The sequence below is a fragment of the Ammospiza caudacuta genome, chromosome 16 (genome assembly GCF_027887145.1).
Source record: "Ammospiza caudacuta isolate bAmmCau1 chromosome 16, bAmmCau1.pri, whole genome shotgun sequence".
Taxonomy (NCBI): domain Eukaryota; kingdom Metazoa; phylum Chordata; class Aves; order Passeriformes; family Passerellidae; genus Ammospiza; species Ammospiza caudacuta.
Genome location: NC_080608.1, coordinates 12230791 through 12247586, shown reverse-complemented (window position 1 = coordinate 12247586; position 16796 = coordinate 12230791). Strand labels below are relative to the sequence as shown.

The 16796-nt window shown below is 55.5% G+C and overlaps 1 protein-coding gene across 1 annotated transcript; it reads right to left on the bottom strand.

Annotated features, from left to right (window-relative positions):
* Window positions 1-2320: 2320 nt before the first annotated feature.
* NDST1 (N-deacetylase and N-sulfotransferase 1) lies at window positions 2321-12390 on the bottom strand. The gene is made up of 14 exons (XM_058815125.1): window positions 11531-12390; window positions 10504-10986; window positions 10211-10298; window positions 9854-10008; window positions 8654-8839; window positions 8146-8274; window positions 7808-7990; window positions 7382-7478; window positions 7114-7237; window positions 6766-6940; window positions 6129-6299; window positions 4833-4942; window positions 4011-4113; window positions 2321-3906 (listed from the first exon to the last, which is right to left on the bottom strand). The coding sequence occupies exons 1-14, from the start codon at window positions 12038-12040 to the stop codon at window positions 3787-3789; spliced, it is 2634 nt and encodes an 877-aa protein (XP_058671108.1). The 5' UTR covers window positions 12041-12390; the 3' UTR covers window positions 2321-3786.
* Window positions 12391-16796: the final 4406 nt, after the last annotated feature.

Genomic DNA, 16796 nt, shown 5'->3' with positions numbered 1-16796 from the left:
GATTTAAATGTCGAGGCTCAGCAGGCTGAGAAGGCTGGGGAGAGCACAGAGTGAATGGAGGAGGAACCCATCCCACCCATAAACTGCTGAGCACCCCCACCTCCATCTGCTTTGGGGAGCAAACACAGGAGATGGCTTTCAAGTCATCCAAGAGTTCTGTCTCTTGTCCCCCCACCCACCCTGCTCACCAGATGATGGAAGGCACAATATCCCTCTGCAGGGGTTTGCATCCCAGCAGCCACAAGGAGCCAGGGCACTGCTGGCAGCAGGCAGGAGGAGCTGGCTGGGTGAACATGGACCCCAAAAGCTGCCACTGCCACCTCATTCCCTGCAAAACCCCTCTCCAACCCCTCCTTCCCACGGCTGGGGGTCTCAAATCAAGTGAGGCACCTAGGGGTGGGATCCTGGTCTGGTCTGTTCAGCTGTGCTGGGGACAAGGAGAGGGTTAGGGGGCCACAGGTCCCTGCATTCAGTGGCACATCTCTATCAGTAACCCCACTGCCTGCAGCTGCAGCCTCCAGCCCTGAGCCCAGCCAGGTGAGCTCTGCACCCTGCTGCCACATCATCACCATCATCATCATCATCATCATCATCATCATCATCATCATCATCATCATCATCATCATCATCATCCCTTCCCAGCACTCTGCTGCCAGCATCCCTCCTTCCCTGCATCCCTCCTGCCCACATCTCTCCCTGCCCATGTCCCTCCTGGCCCCTGTTTGGGCTGTGGCACCACCAGCACTCCCTGACCCCCTGAGAAGAGCAGCCCAGGCACAGCTGTGCTCCCTGTCCCTCCTGCAGACATTTCCAGCAGGGATTCCCTGGCACATCCCAACAGCCAGGAGGACACAGGACACGTTGGGGCACGGAGGTGGGATGTGTCAGGACGAGGATATGGGACGTGTCAGGGCACGCTGCAGGATGAATCAAGGTGCAGAGTGCAGCCATCAGGGATGAACTCAACCTCACAGCAGTTTGTGGGCTGGAAAGCAGCCCTCATCATGGCCACTGCATCCTGCCTGCAGGCTGGGGCTGCCAGGAGCATCCTCATCTGCTCCTCTGGGAGCCCCAGGGAGCTGCTGACTGCCACAAGTGCCCCATGCAGCTCGTGGAAGCTCAGAGGTGGGCAGGGGCTGCCGTGGGGTCTCTGGTAGGGGGCTGCAGGACAAGGCTGCAGCAGGGACAGCCCAGAGAAGCCCTGCAGTCCAGGGGCAGTGAGGGTTTGAGCCTGCTGGCTGCAGCTGCCCAGCCTCTGGCCCTTGCTCAGCCCAGAAAGGATTTTGCCAACTTTACACATTTTTGGCAGAAGCTAAAAAACATCACTGGTGCCAAGGCAAGGGGAACAGATCCTCCCTCACACAGTGCTCTCCTGTGGCTGTGGGAGGGCAGAGACCTCCTCATCCTCCTGGACACCCCGGGGCCATGGCATGGGGCTGAGCTGTGCTTATGAACCTGTTAATTAACAAGCAATTAATTCAGGACTAAGCTGAACACCAGCTGGGCCCACCTGGGGCAGCCCAGGGCCAATATGTAAGTTTCCTTACACATCATCTGGGGCTGGAGAATGCTTCTTCCTAGGCATGGGGACACAGGAATGGAACCGTGGTGGGTGCCTGGCCAGGATGTGCTCCAGGGAATGAGCTCAGGGAATGAGCAGCCTCCTCTCCTGGGCAAGCAGCTCCATGGTTCCCCCAGATCTCCCCCTGCAGCCCCCTCTCCTCCCTCCATGCGGCTCCTGCGGCACCACACGTCGTTTGTCACTCGGACAGGTTCAAACACAGCCGTCTGGGATTCATTAGGCTCCGTCTTGGTTTCCTGCGGCGCTCGGCAGGGGCCGGCCAGGAAGGCAGCGGGGAGGCGGCAGCAGCAGAAGGGCGGGCAGGCTCGGGCAGGCAGGGAATGGAGCGTGGGGCAGGGGGGAAAGGCAAGCAGGGACCCCCGGCCCCACAAATCCCTCCCCAGTGCTCAGGCAGGCGGTGCTGGATGCTGTCCCGGGAGGAGGAGGAGGCTGTGGGAGCTGAGCAGCATCCACGGATCCGGGACTGGAGAGCTGCTGCCACCTCGTGCATGGAGAGCTGCTCCCACACAGCCCCTTCCAAACCCCACAGAGATGGTCCCAAAGGCAGCCAGGACCCCCAGGGGCAGGGCGGGATCACGCCAGCGAGCAGAGACACAGGCAACAACAGCAAATAAAACCAGAGCCCCCCCATTTATTAGCAGTTGGTTCAAGAGGACCCTACAGCAGTGCTTGGGAGCCTCCCCAGCACAGCCCCCGTGGCCCCAGGTGGGCTACAAGGTTCCTGTGAACGTCCAGGTGGGAATGCTGCTGCCAGCAGGGCAGTGAGACATCCACCCCACTGCCCTGGCCCCACTGGGGCAGCACTGGGCATGGCCTCCCTCCCATGGAACTGCTGCCATCCCCATCCACCCCACTGCCCTGGCCCCCTCGGGCAGCACTGGGCATTGCTCCCCTCCCATGGAACTGCTGCCATCCCACACCCTGCAGGGCAGCTCTGTCCAAGGGGAACTGTGGGCCCACATCCCAGCAAACCCGTGGTGGCTCAGTCTCCTCTCTCTGCCAGCAATCCCAGGGCGTGGGAGAGGCTGCAGCTCTGAGCAGCCCCACTGGCATAAAGATGTGTCTCCCACTGGGAAATCTTCCTGTTTCCCCTCTGACCTTTGTCCTTGTCATGTCTAACGACCAAAGAGACCATGTAAAACCCTCGGGGTTTAGGTACAAATCCTGGCACTGAAGAAAAAACACCTCCCTGCAAAATGGGAACCAAATGAACACCCCCCCACCCCACCCCCTTAAAACCCAGCATTATTAAAATACTTTCGTTTTTAATATTCAAGAGGTTTGAAGTTCTCTCAGCATTCTTCTGATTGCCTTTATCCCAATGTCTGCTCTGTCCCCGAGCTCTCCTCCATGCCAGGGTGTGCTGGGCACCACTTGGCTTTACCACAGGAAACACCACGTGTGTACAAGAGTACAGGAAGGGCTTGGGGGTCATGAGCAAACTGGGACCAGTATGCCCAGATCAGCATGCCAGCCCCTTCTCCTGCTAGGCCACATCCCCACCACACTGCCCATGGAGGGGGAGCCAGAGGCTGAGGAGCTGGAATATGATGACAGAGATGACAAAAGAAATTGTGCCCCAGTCTTTGAAAGGAAAATCCACCTTGTTCTCAGCTTCTCCAAGTAGGTGCTGGGGGAATCCAGCAGACTCTCCTGTTTCCTGCCACGAAGCTGATGGCAGGAGTGGGTCTGGTTTCCCCTGTGCTTTGGGTCTCCACCAGCTCCATCCCTCTGCTCCAGCTCAGCAAAGTCACCACAGTGCACCCAGAACAGCTCCTCCACCCTTGGACCAGGAAGTGAGGGACAGCTCTGGTGCTGCTCTCAGGCCCAAGGCAGCTGGAACCCATTTTGAGCAGAGAAAGGGGGGATTTGTGCCACTTCCCTATGCCAGAACAGGGTGGGAAGTGACGAGGAATTAAAAAGGAAAAATAAAATGAAAGAGATACAGGTGTGAGGCAGGCAGAGAGGTGGGAGCACAGGGATTGCAGAGTTGGATCACTGCTCAGACAGCCTCCAGTGGAGCCCTGTGCTCCTGGGGGTCCTCTCCAAGCCTCTGGTGCAGCCATACGCTCCTGGGGATCCCCTCCAAGCCTCCAGTGATGCTGTGTGCTCCTGGGGTCCCCTCCAAGGCCAGGTATTGCTGAGAAGGTCCTGCTAGCACAGGGTCAGCCCCGCTCAGGTATTGCTGGGGGTGGCAGCAGCAGCTACCTGGTGCTCTGCAGCTCCTCCCGCAGCCAGGTGGGCAAAGTCTGCCCCATTTTGTACAGGAGCTTGGAGAGCTCTATGTTATGGTCCCTGTAATAGTCCCGCAGGAAGGAGCGTGACTGCAACGAGAGAGGAAAGAGGAGAGTCAGGGGACCCGCCTGGAGCCCACCAGCCCAGCACAGCCCTGCTCAGGGCCAGCCCAGGAGGCTTTCTGCATACTCACATCCGAATCCATCTCGGGGTACTTCCTCCCTTTGCTCTTTCCCAAGCATTTTGTTTTTCCTCCATCCAGAAGCTGACACCAGAATCCTTTCTTTGGATCAAACCTGCGAAGTGAGAGCTCTGCCTTAGCCCTCTTATCCCCCTCACACCTTCCATGGACATCCTGTCAAGCAGGTCCCACTGCTGTCCAGCCCTGCACAGGGCACTTCTCCACCTCTGGAATCCACAGCCCAACTAACATCTTGTCATCAACTCCCTGGTACCACAGGACCCCCCTGCAGCTGTGCAGTAAGCAGTCCACCAAGGCTCATTCACTGCCCTGATGGAGCAGAGTCTACCTGGGTTTAATTACCATTTTCTGTGACACTTTTGTCCCTGGATGCCCTCAAGTGCCCTACAGCACCTGAGTGGACAAATACATAGACAAGCCATGGCAGAGGTAAATTATTATTTCTCTCTGGAGGCTTCCCACGGTGGGGTTTAATGGAAGGCTCAGAGCAAGGTGGCACCAGCAGAGGTGCCACACAGCCAGCAGCTCCTCTCATGCATTTATGAGGAGATGGAGTGCCAGGGCTCAATACCATCATCTGTGTCACAAATGCTGAAACCTCCTCCACGAGCCCAGGGCTGCTCTTGGGCTGCCTGCAGTGACTTTACTGTAGTGTTTGGATAAGTCTCAGGTGAAAGCTCAGCCTCATGCAGCTCAACAGCAGCTCTGTGGAGAGGCCAGGGCTGGGGGCTGCTCTGGGTCCGTGTCCCCAGGGCATGCAGTGCATGGGAGCAGTGGCAGGGTGGAGGAAGGAGAAGCTGGGGAAGGACTCACGCCAGGGTCTTGTGATAATCGATGAAGTTGGTCACACCGAGGAATTTCTGGACTGTGTCCATCACTTTGGCGGGTTCTGTTCGGAGCAGCTTGCCATCCAGCACCAGGATCTGCAGGGAGCAAGGCACAGGGGTGAGGTGTCACTGGCTCCAGCCCTGCTCTCCTGAGGCAAGAGGACACCTTTAACACACCTTAGATCACCTTGGAGCCAAATCTGCCACCAGAACACCTGCTAAATACCAAAGTGCCCTGGTGCTCCCTTACACTGGCTGCTGGAAAATGAAATGCAACTAAAGCCAGGGCCAGGACACACCCAGGACAACATCAGAGCTTCTGCTCAGGGCTACCCAACCCACAGGCAGCTGGGATTGCAACACAGCAATTACACTAGCAGCAGGCAACTAATAAGACTTTATAAGGTTAATCAACAGTGGAAAAATCATTCAGGGATTGATCCCATGCTCTCCAGCAGTGCTGCACTGTGTGGGTCACAGCAGGGCTGCCATCCAGCTCCCATTTTCCCTGCAGACAGCCTGAACTATGGGCATCTTCACCAGCTATTTTTGTCCTGTTCAATGCCATGGTGCCACCAGACAGGGCAGCCTCAGGGCTCTGTGGCCAAGAGTGAGGGTCAGTGTTGGGTGACCCTGCAGAGCCACCCACAGCCTTCTGCCCCCACTCCCTTTCAACCCTGCTGTGGCAACCCACACAAGGCCATCACTGTGTGCTATCCATCACCAGGCTCCCTTCTTGCACAGAACCTCTCCTCTGCCCCTTCTCCAAGTGCTTTTACTCCTCTCCCCGTAGTTTGAATGGTCTAAGAAAAACAGCTCCCAGGGGAAAGGATGCAAGATCTCTTTCCCCCACATCCTTGCGTGGGTGAGGGCTGTAGGACTGGTTGCTGTGACAGTGTTCACAGGGGTCTTAGGATGAGGGAAGAGAGGAGGATCTGACTCCATGTTTCAGAAGGCTTGATTTATTATTTTATGATACATATTATATTAAAACTATATTAAAAGAATAGAAGAAAGGATTTCATCAGAAGGCTAGCTAAGAATAGAAAAAAAAGCAATAATAACAAAGGCTTGTGGCTCGGACAGAGAGCTCACTGTGATTGGCCATTAATTAGAAACAACCACATGAGACCAATCACAGATGCACCTGTTGCATTCCACAGCAGCAGTTAACCATTGTTTACATTTTGTTCCTGAGGCCTCTCAGCTTCTCAGGAGGAAAAAATCCTAAGGAAAGGATTTTTCATAGAAGGTGTGTGTGCCAGGTCGCTGCCATCCCTACCTGGTTGGCGTGGTAGCTGCTGAGCCAGCGCTCGATGTGGGTGGCGTACCAGCCCGGCACCAGGCAGCGGCTCTGCAGCGCCCGCAGCCGCGGCCCCGCCTCGGGCCCCGCCGTGATCACCTCGTGGAACGTGTACTTCAGGGCAACCACGTCGTCGTGAGCTCGCTGGTGCTGTCACAGAATCACAGAATCAGAAAATCACAGAATTTCTAGGTTGGAAGAGACCTTTAAGATCATTGAGTCCAACCCATGTTCTAACACCTCAACTAGATCATGGCACCAAGTGCCTCATCCCAGTCTTTTTTTAAACACATCGAGGGATGGTGACTCCACCACCTCCCTGGGCAGATGATTCCAGTATTTGACCACTCTTTCTGTGAAAAACTTCCTCCTTAATTCTAGCCTGTATCTCCCTTGGAGCAGCTTGAGACTGTGTCCTCTTGTTCTGTCTGTTGTTGCCCGGAGAAAGGGGGCAGGAGCAAGGCAGGTTTGTCCCCAGGGTAACCCAATCCTGGGCTGCCCATGAGGTGCAGCAGCTCCCAGGCCACCACGATGTGTCCTCATTCAGCCACAGTCACCCCACATCCCAAACCAAACCCACAGGGCTGCCCAACCCAGGGGAGAGGCAGAGGCTGACCTGATACCAGGAGTAGGCTCGATCTGCAGGGTTGATGAGGATGGTGATGATTTTGGCCTTGGACAGCAGGGCTGCAGCTCGCCGAGGAGCCACTTCAGAGTCAAAGTAGTTGGCACTTTTCTCAAAGTAGAAGTCAGAGGTGGTGTTGGAGGGGATGGGGAAGAATTCCATGTACCTGGGGAAGGCACAGAGTGAGGCTGGCAGACAGGCACCACAAGATGGCCCTAGCACCGCCCTCACAGGTGACATCTCAGACACTCAGAAGGGAAATCTCACAGCACCACTGCCCGCCTTCCCAAAGTTATGGGCACTCCCCTATAGCACAGTCCCCACAATGCAGAGACCCACCAGTCAATGCCCTTGTGATAGTTGTGTCCATTGAAGAACTGTATCTCCTCAAAGGTCTCTGAGCTGGGGTAGTTGCTACTCAGGTCCGGGTGCATCCCCAGGAAGAGATAAAGGGCAGTGGTTCCTTTGGACAGAGAGAAATAGGGAGCTGACACAGGCCAAACCTCCCTCCAAGCTCTGCTTCAGGGCAGGAGGGCTGACAGAGGCTCTTTGTGGGTCCTGCCAATCCCCCCAGCATGCTCACAGAACTGAAGGTGAAGGGAATCACCTGTTTTTTGAGGCCCAATGATGAGAAGCTTTGGGAATCGGTCACAGGTCTTTTCTTTGGACCAAATGTCCTTGTGTCGTTTGTCTTCGCAGGGATCCTGAAACAGTGTGGAGGATCAGATACAGAGCAGCCTGGATGGGACCCCACACCACTGCTCAGCCCCTCCAGTCTCAGCAGACACAGGGGAGGCCACCCTGCTCAGCAGGCAGGACAAAGACTGGGCTTATCTCCAGGTCCACAGGACAAACCCCTTTCTGGCACTGCCTGCAGAACCAGCAAGAGGTGAAAAGGCACAGCTTACAAAGGGAACCAGAAAGAAATCCAGGTTGGAAGCTACCTGAGGCCCAAAGCAGGGCCAGCTGCACCCCACTACCCTCTCCCAGCACAATAAAAAAGGTCACCCCCCTATTATAGGCACAGGGGTACCTGCCACAGTGGGTCCTTCTCCTCGGAAAAGATCTGGAAGTATTTCTGTGCCAGCTGCACAGGGGGCAATGTCTGCAGCTTCAAGTTGGTCCAGGAGTTGAGGAAGCGGACCAGGTGCTTGAAGGTGTACAAGCCCAGGCGGTCGTTGCCATAGTTGGACAGGTGGGTCATGAAGATGCTGATCTGAAGTCAGGACAGAGCAGGGGTTAGTGGAGCCTCACCCAGCAGCCATCCCACAAATGGCCCCACCCTGGCTGAGGACACTGGGGACATCTCCCGCAGCAGGGCCAGAACAGCTCTGCAAGACATCTGTCTTTCTGTCCCTGGGCAGTACTTACAGGGTTCAGGAGGACAGTCAGGAACAGTTCACCCCCGTTGATGATTTTGTCCAGTTCACTGGAGCCACCAGGGTACTCATTGTAGAAAATGGTGTGTGTGAACAGGCCACAGGTTTGCCGGGGGAGTACCTGAGGCAGGGAAAAAGATATGGATGGAACAGGTGGGAGAACCAGGGTAATGAAATGGCCACATGGCCTCTCCCAGGCTTTGAGAGCTGGGTCTCCATCCCTTCCCAAAAATAAGGGGGAACCTGGCTTCAATCCCTCAGAGGCCAGGACCAGTTCCACTGCCCCACACTACCCTTGACTTGAATCTGTACACAGAAAGGAAGGATGTGGACAGATGGAAACACCAAAAACCGTCCTCACACAAGCTTCACCCATGCAGGATGAGCAAGGGGGAACGACCCCCTCAAACTGGAGCTGCACAGAAACCACGTCCCGAGGTGCTGGTTCTGGTGGGGGAGGCAGGAGAAGAGAGGCCCCAGAGACAAAGGGCAGCACCCACCATGATGCCATTGTGGATGAAGCCACGGCGGTAGCGGGCGGGTTTCAGGTGTGGATATTCCTCCGTGCTCGTCACCCTGATGGACCAAACCTGCTTCCAGGCCTCGTACAGCTGCACGTGCACAGGGTACACGCCCGAGTGGTGGGGGGCCACAGCGTACCCCATGTCTGTGGGGATGCCATGCTCCTGCAGAGAACAGAGTGTGGAATGGGTGACTGTGGAGACCCCAAAATCTCAAACCAATCCCTCTCCATTCCCAGCTACAAAGTGTCTATTTGTGCTTCTGCATCCTCTCCTAAGCCTGGCTGTCTCCACAAAAGGGAGCCCAGGAGCAGCCATGCTGGGTGGACACCCACTCCTCTGCTTCATTCAGACCATCCTCATCCCTGTCTTCTGCTGTCACCCACAGAACAGCCACAGCCAAGCTGTTGTGTGAAGAATGAGGAGGTACAGCTATATAGGTCTGCAGATTGGTTTGTATCAGTAGACACAAAACAGCCTGGAAATTCTGAGCTGGAACATTGCCCATCCTAAGTAGGAAAGGTCTGGTCTCTCTCTAATTAAGCACTTGTAATTATCAGATAATAAATTCAAGTTAGTTTGAAGATCCCTCTCTTAGGCCACAGGATCAAATTATTAACAGGTCTGGCTTTACCAGTTTGGATTCAAGACAGCTGTCAGTCAATCACAGCATGAACTGGTGTCAGTGTCACACAAAGGACAGCACAAGACCAAGCTGAAGGTCAGAGGCTCCCTTTAAACCAAACATGTCCCTGACAGTCCAGCCTGTAGAGGGAGTTTCCACCAGCCAGAGCCTCCCAGCACAGCCACGGCTCCAGATCCCACATCATCACCAGCACACATTCACATGGTGCCAGGCTGAGCATCCCCCTGGGCTGCACCTCTGCATCCCCACAGTTCCAGGCCAGGTGAGCACAGCTGCAGAGCACAGCCCTTGAACAGCCACTGGGGCAGCTCACTGCCACAGCAACAAGTTGGCTGCTGCAGATAAATCCTTTAGCTCTAGTTACTGGAGTACAAATGGATTTACCCACACAGCTGCAACATGGGGGACATGACTTAATGTCACCAGGTCCCTCTGCTCCAGCAAGAAGGGGGTATTCCCTGGGAATCTTCTTTGCTCCTCTTCTACCATCCTCCCCTCACCACAAGCAACCCCACAGGAAGCATTTTACTCACGACAGCGAATTTCTTGTTTAAGGTCATCTGCTCAGCAAGAACCGACTGGTTGTGGAAGAGGTGAGGCTGCATGTGGCTCCACATGTGGGGGAACCACCAGAACTCCTTCACGTAGGACAGCAGCAGGTCATCACCTTCGTCCTCAGCATCAGTACCTGTGGCACGACACTTGCTGTCACCACTGAGCACAGAGAGCTGCGTGAGCAGCTGGGGCAGGGGGAGGGCCAGCCCCTCTTGGTGGCCAGGTGATGGAAGAATAGGGTGGGATGCCTGAGGACTCTCCTACAGCCCAACAGCATCCTCTCTGAGCACCAGCTGTACAGCACCCAGGAGAAGCGGTGCCCTTGCCCTCCTCACCTGTGTGGAAGAATTTCCCTGAGTATCCCAGGTTGAAGGTGAAGTTCGGGATGTGGGTGCGCAGCTCGTTCTGGGTGTCAAAGAGTGCCTGGGACAAGGGGAGAGAAAGCAAAGTGTCTTCAGCATGTGGCCTCAGGGACAGCTGCCACATCAGGGCAAGCACCAATGTCCCTGAGCGCTTTGCAGAGGGACTCTCAGAGGGAGAAGGGAGAAGGAAAGTCCATCTCTGGAGCACCCCTGAGCAAGCAGAAGAGTCCAGCCCTGCCCACCCAGCCAGGAGAGCACAGACACACCTTGACATCCTCCACCTTCATGCGTGTGCCCTCCTTGCCCACAAAGATGTCATCGATGTCCACCAGGATGTAGCGGTCAAGGGGCAGAGACAACCTCTTGCCAGTCAGGAAGGAGACCGAGTCCACAAAGACCAACTTGTGCAGCCAGAAGTTGAGGTTGTTGCCAAAGAGCACCCTCTGAATGCCATCGTGGAGGCCCAGGTCCTGCATCACGGTGGTGTGCAGGGCAGCATCCACGCTCATGTGAGGGATGGACTCAGCTGACTTGGTCTTGGCCAGGAGGACGGGCTCGTAGGTGGAGTGGTTGGACTGGAAGACAGTCCAGTCCTCCCCGGGGAGCACACCCTTCTCCACCTCACTGGGCCGCGTGATGTACAGCAGGGGCGACTTGGGGTTGATGCTGCAGTCCTTCAGCGCCAGGTTGGAGTGGAGGAAGAGTGGGAAGCCCTTCAGCTGGGCACTCAGAAGGCTGTTCTCGTTAGCCTGATGGGGAAAATGGGAGCTACAGGAGATGGGACACTGGGGACAAGGCAGGGGCTCACCTGGGGTGAGCTCACCAACAGCCACAGCAACAGAGGCAGCAGCTCACCACCCCTTGAGATCCAGGTTCTGGGTTCTCTCTTTCCTCTCTGGAGAATGGGGTGCCCTCATCCCCCTCACACACTCAGTCCTGCTCATGTCCTATGTGCAAAGTGCCCCAAGGCTAGGAGCCCTGCGCAGGAGAAGGGCTGCTGAGCAAAATATCTATTCATGCTTTTGGCAAACCCCAGCAAGGGTCACTGCTAGAAAACAAGTGCTAAAAGCAACTGGACTGATCCCAGAAGTGTGTTTTTTTCCTCCCAAAATCTCCAAAGGCTACACAGCCCTTCCAAAGGGAGAGAGCTTCTCTGCTAGAAGCCTGTGCCCCACACCAACTCATGCTGCTTGTAGAAAGCATGGGGAGGGCAAAGTCTCTGTGGGGCAGCAGGACACAGGGCTCACATCAAGCCTGGCCATGGGATTTGGTTTGCCCCTTGTGCCCCCTTACCTTGAAGAAGCCGATGATGCCCACGCCGTACTCCACGCAGTACTTGTCCAGCAGCTCCCGGTTCCAGGCGTCCAGGTTGACGTACTTGAGGATGTTCTCGTAGATGATGAGCGCAAAGCGTCCCCGGTCCTTGTCGGTCAGCGTGGGCATGTCCCCCTTGCCCGGAGCAATCTCTGTCCTGTATTTGAAGCGACTCGACTCCAAAATGGCCACAATCTCCTGGCCCAGCTGGGAGTAGAGGCTCTCCACGAACACCAGCACCAAGGGGTCCGTGCGGGAGGAGTCGGCCACCTTGAGGGTCTTCAGTGGCAGCAAGCGGGAAGGGGCGACCTTGGGCTCGTCGCAGTCCGGCCCCGCCACGTCCCCAGAGGGCTCCAAGCCCCTTTTCCACCCATATAAATAATAAGCAGAGACGAAAACACTGAGCAGGCAGAAAGCAAAGAGCAGGAGCAACACCACCTGCGGAGAGAGCTGCCAGATACCCCGCCGGGCCCTGGCCAGCACAGTCATCCTTGCATCCGCTGGGTGAGGTGGGGTCCCTCTCCCCTGCCCGCCCCCTCCCCTCACGAGCCCCGGGGAGGGGAAGAAGCAAGCAACCAACCAACAAAAAATCAGGTAAAATCAAATTGAATACTACTAATAAATTAAAATACTAGAAGGCTGCCTGTGCAGGCTCTCCCCTCCAGCAGTCCGGCGTCCCTCGCCGTCTGCTTCATGTCACCATGGCAGAGGCACCAAGAGTCCCTGTGCTGAGCCAAAATTCTTGTGGTGATGGCAGCAACAGCAGCAGCAGCAGCTCCATGGCCTCAGTGGGGCGAGGGGGCGGCGGGCGGCCTCGGCGTGGATCCTGCTGGGAATGTGGGCATGGCGGATCCCTGCTTCCCCGGCTCCACACGGCACCCTGAGAGAGAGAGAGGGGTGGGATGAGAGGGCAGGGACAGTGCCAACCTGCTGCTGTTGTTTCTGCCAGCCTGACAGCCCCAGAAGAGTTCTCACAAGCTCACTGGCGTGCCAGGGCTTGCACAAGAATGCTGTGGCACCAGGGATGCAGCAGGAGTGCGGCACACAGCCGTGCCGTGGGATCCGGGCTGTGGGTGCACCTGGAGTGCAGGTGCATCACCAGGTGCTATGGAGGGGAGACCCCAGACCCCAGTGAATATCTGGTACCTCAAGCCATTCTTCCCTGTGCCCAGCAGGAGCTGCACTCTGCTGAGGAGAATGGGGGGTGGTCTGAGCCCCCATGGCCCAGCTCGGCTGGCAGGGAGGGACATGGGAGGGACATGGGGAGCCTGCCAGTTGGGTGGCTCAATGCTGAGCCACGAGCCGCCAGCCAAGGTCACCGAGATGGGAATGCAGGAGTGACCACATGGAACCAAAGGGACCTTGGGAATATTTTTGTCTTCCCTGTGAAAGGCTCATTTGAAAAAAGAAAAGGAAAACAATAAGCACTGCTTGCCAGAAGGTGAAGCCAACTAGGGGACAGACTGATGAGGCCAATGCATTTAAGGAAAAGAAGTGACTCACAGCATTGTCCCCAGACGCATTACCAGTGTTGGGGACAAGGGCAGGAGTCCCTGCTCCTCTCAGGGAGAGCTCCCTGTGCCCTGCCAGCACTGTGGCTGAGCACCCTTCCTGCTGACACCCTGACCAGCCGGGCTCCTAACAGGATTAAATGTGGCTGGCTGAGCAGCACTGTGGATTACAGGCTGGGGCTTGGCAGGGTAATCCTGTCATCCCTGCCCTTCCCAGCAGCAACTCCTGCTCCAGGCAGTGCTTCCCAACCCTGCCAACATGGCACTGCTTCAGCCAGCCCTCTGTAGGTGCTGCTGGCAGCCAGTCTTCTTGCAGCCTCCATCACTGTCTCCTCCTTCACCATCTCCAGGACACACCAGCAATCTCCCCTTGTTGTCTGTGCTGGGCATGGTGGAACACTTGGGTTTATTGATTTGTAATTTATTTTTGTGCACATGGATGATGTCCAGGCAATCAAGAGAGATTGCACCTTCTCTCCTTAGCCCCCCTGAGGTGCATCCTGTCTATTCCGCCTCAGTCCTTCTGCCCCTCCAGCATCCCTGAGACAACAGCACTGCTGGGGTTTTGGGACAGGGCACTTCTCCAGGTCTGCTGATTTTAGGGATGTGCTTGTGCAGAGGCTTCCCTGCACCTCCCTGCCTAGGGATGCAGTGAGCTGGGAATGCATTATCCAGCACCTGGCTGTGCCATCCCACTCCCTCTCCATTTCTTTCATCTGCCAGGAGGAGAGGGTGCTGGCAGCTGCATTCCCACAGTGACAGGCAGGCAAATGGCAGCAGTGGGTTTGATGCCAAGCACCAGAGCCAGCAGCTGATGGACAGGACTGTGTGTCCATCCTTGCTCCACCCTCCATGAAACAGGGAAGAGGGCTCTGCATCTACATCACCTGCCACTTCCAAGAGCGCTTCATTAGTCCATTCTCTCCTAAGAGCTTTTAATTACAGGTACTTAATGATCAGGCTTTGGAGACAGCATCCCTGGCCAGACTCTGGTTGAGTCTCCCCAGGCTGCCACGTCAAAGCCTGCCCAGGCAGGGGGCCAGCACTGGACCCCCAGAGCAGCCAGGTGAGAGCTGGGGCTGGGATTGGCAGCATCCTGCCCCAAGGACCTGCCAGTGTGGCAGGAAGCAGGCAGGAATCCTGCTCTGCCAGTTCACTGCCAGAGCAAACCCTCCATGGGGAGCATGCCAAGGGCTCTGGGGTGATGCTGCAGGGTGGGGATGCTCCTGCCCAGGGCTTTCCCCTGCGCAGTGGGTGCTGGCTGCATCCTGCCCAGCAAACCGCTGCACAGCCCCAGCAGTGGTGGGAGAGCTCATTGCCAGAGAAGGAAGCAGGTTCATGCCCCAAAGCACAAAACAAGTCCTTGAGACCAACAGCTTTTCTAAAACAAAAACAGAAACAAGATGGTAAAATTTAAAAAACCACAAGACCTGGCAAGGTGATAGCCAGGGTCAAACTTCCTTTTAACCTGATTTTTAGATGCGGCTAAGGTGCCTTTTAAAACCACAGTGGTTATTTAAAAGGCACCAGCTGGAAATGTCAGCCTGAGTCTCACACACAGACCTCAGGCCCCCAAAATCGGTGCTGGCAGGCTCCCATCTCCAGGCAGGTGCTCAGCCACAGCTGCACATCAAGGACCCCCGGAGAAAGAGCCCTGGAAAATGCTCTTTTCTCGTGGGTCTCTGAGCAATGCCCTGGCACAGACTCCACTGGAGAGGAGGCTCAGTGAGGAGGCTTAGCCACTGTGCTCTTAATCCGGCTGCCCTGACAAACACAATCAGCATCCAAGCAGCTTCCCGGCGTGGCTGGGAGCCCGGAGCGCCCCGCGGAGCCGGATCCAACCCCAGGGCGGGCACGGAGCACAACCAGGGGACAGGGAAACCCTTTGCTTTTCAAATCTAAGAGAGCTGCAGGAGGAAAGGAAAAATGTTTTAAAAGCTTTTCAAAACACACCCCCTGGTGCAGTTTGGGGATGGTGGTTTCCCCCTGCTCAGAGTTATTTTCCACAAATGCTGCCTGGGGAACCACTGCACCCCAGAAAGTCAGGGAGGCACCAGATGGGATGAGAGGGAATGAAACCATCTCCATTAGTGGCTTACAGCACTCTTCCTTTAAATTCCAGTGAGACTTTGCAGAGATGCAATGGAAGGATTGAATATAAGCAAGGAAGTGCAAACATATCTGGAGGACAAGGAAAGGTCAGTGATCCCAGAAGACAACCACAGCAGGGTTTGATTTATTGGGAGTGGAATAGGTCTGACTGCAGGTGCAAGCAGTGAAGATCAGGCAGTTCACAAGTCCCATATGTTGGATAAATCAACTGTCCCAAGCCCATGGCTCATAAACAAGAGGAGAGCTCAAAACCATGGGTGTGACAGAGCAAGAAATTGCTCACACATTTCCTTTGTACTACTTTGGAAAGGGTGGAAGAGGAAGAGCAGGCATCCACTGTCATGCAGAAAATACTTCAAGATTCTGTGCAAGAACCTTGGTCCACAATTCTAGGAGCTCCAAAACCTCCAACATTCAACCCACAAAGATGAAGCCACATCCTAAACATCCCAGCCAGATGGGTCACCCTGCTCCTCTCCTGCTGGCACCCTTTGGGTGGGCATCCCTGGTTCTCACTCCTCATCAGTGCAGGGAGAGGCCCACCACCGCTGATTAATCACCTCCTCAGCACCGTGCCAGCTCCACTTCTCCATGTGAGCCAGCCCTGGGGGTTAAGCATGGATGGAGGAGGATTTAGAGGCAGGATGCTAAATTGCATTGCACAGCTCAGCGATTTGCAATCACTCCTGCTCGCTCCAACACTTCCCTTCCCCTCTCCGACCACTGCAGGGAATGTGGATGGATGAGCCTCACCTACACATCTGCTGCGCTTCCCACTTGAAAGCAAAAGGCTACTGGAAGGTCTAAATTTGGCCAGGCTGGGGATCAGGTCCCCAGCAGGTGGATAGTGCGTGTCCAACCCCATCTTCTGTCTCTCCCACATCTCAGGAACCCCTGCCAGCATCCCCAGAGATCACCAAGTGGTGCCCTGCAGCCCTGGGAATAAGCACTACCTGTAAAAGATGCACAAGAGGCAGCTAAATTATTATTAATAGGTTTAAGTTCCCTCTAGAGGGAATCCCCTTCACTCACTGGTAATATTTAGAGGGCTACAGATCTAAAACCACTGAGCTAAGCATGTCCTTAGAGAGGAGATTAATGCCATCACATTATTCAGGAGACAACTGCAAGCTCAAGACAGGGGAGGTTGCTTTGAAAATTAAAAAGTAACTGGCATGGAAAAATGGCCTTTAAACACCCACCTCTGCACTGCTGCCTTTATCAGCTCTAAATGACAGTGATCCCAGCTATGACTGGAAATATTTGCAGGCAGCTGGAAGCACTGGCAAGGGAAGAGAGCTATCTCAGGGTGTGAAGGACCACTGGCTGTCCCTGTCCCCATCTCCTCCCTCCCCAGCCACAGCTGGACCCACTGACCAAGAGAAGGCACAATCAGGAAATGATCTCCTTTATTGTGGTGCATGGTGGGGTGATGATCCCACCAGGATGCCCCTGGAGCTGGGGCACAATCCCTGGGTCACAGGAGATGAACCATAGCAGCCCAGGAAGAGAAACCCAGCATAAAAACACTGCAAAACCAAGGTGATTCCCATGTTCTGACAGCCTGGATGAGCCTTTAGGACGGGCCCAAGAGACCTGGACAGCTGTAGCGACATCCATTT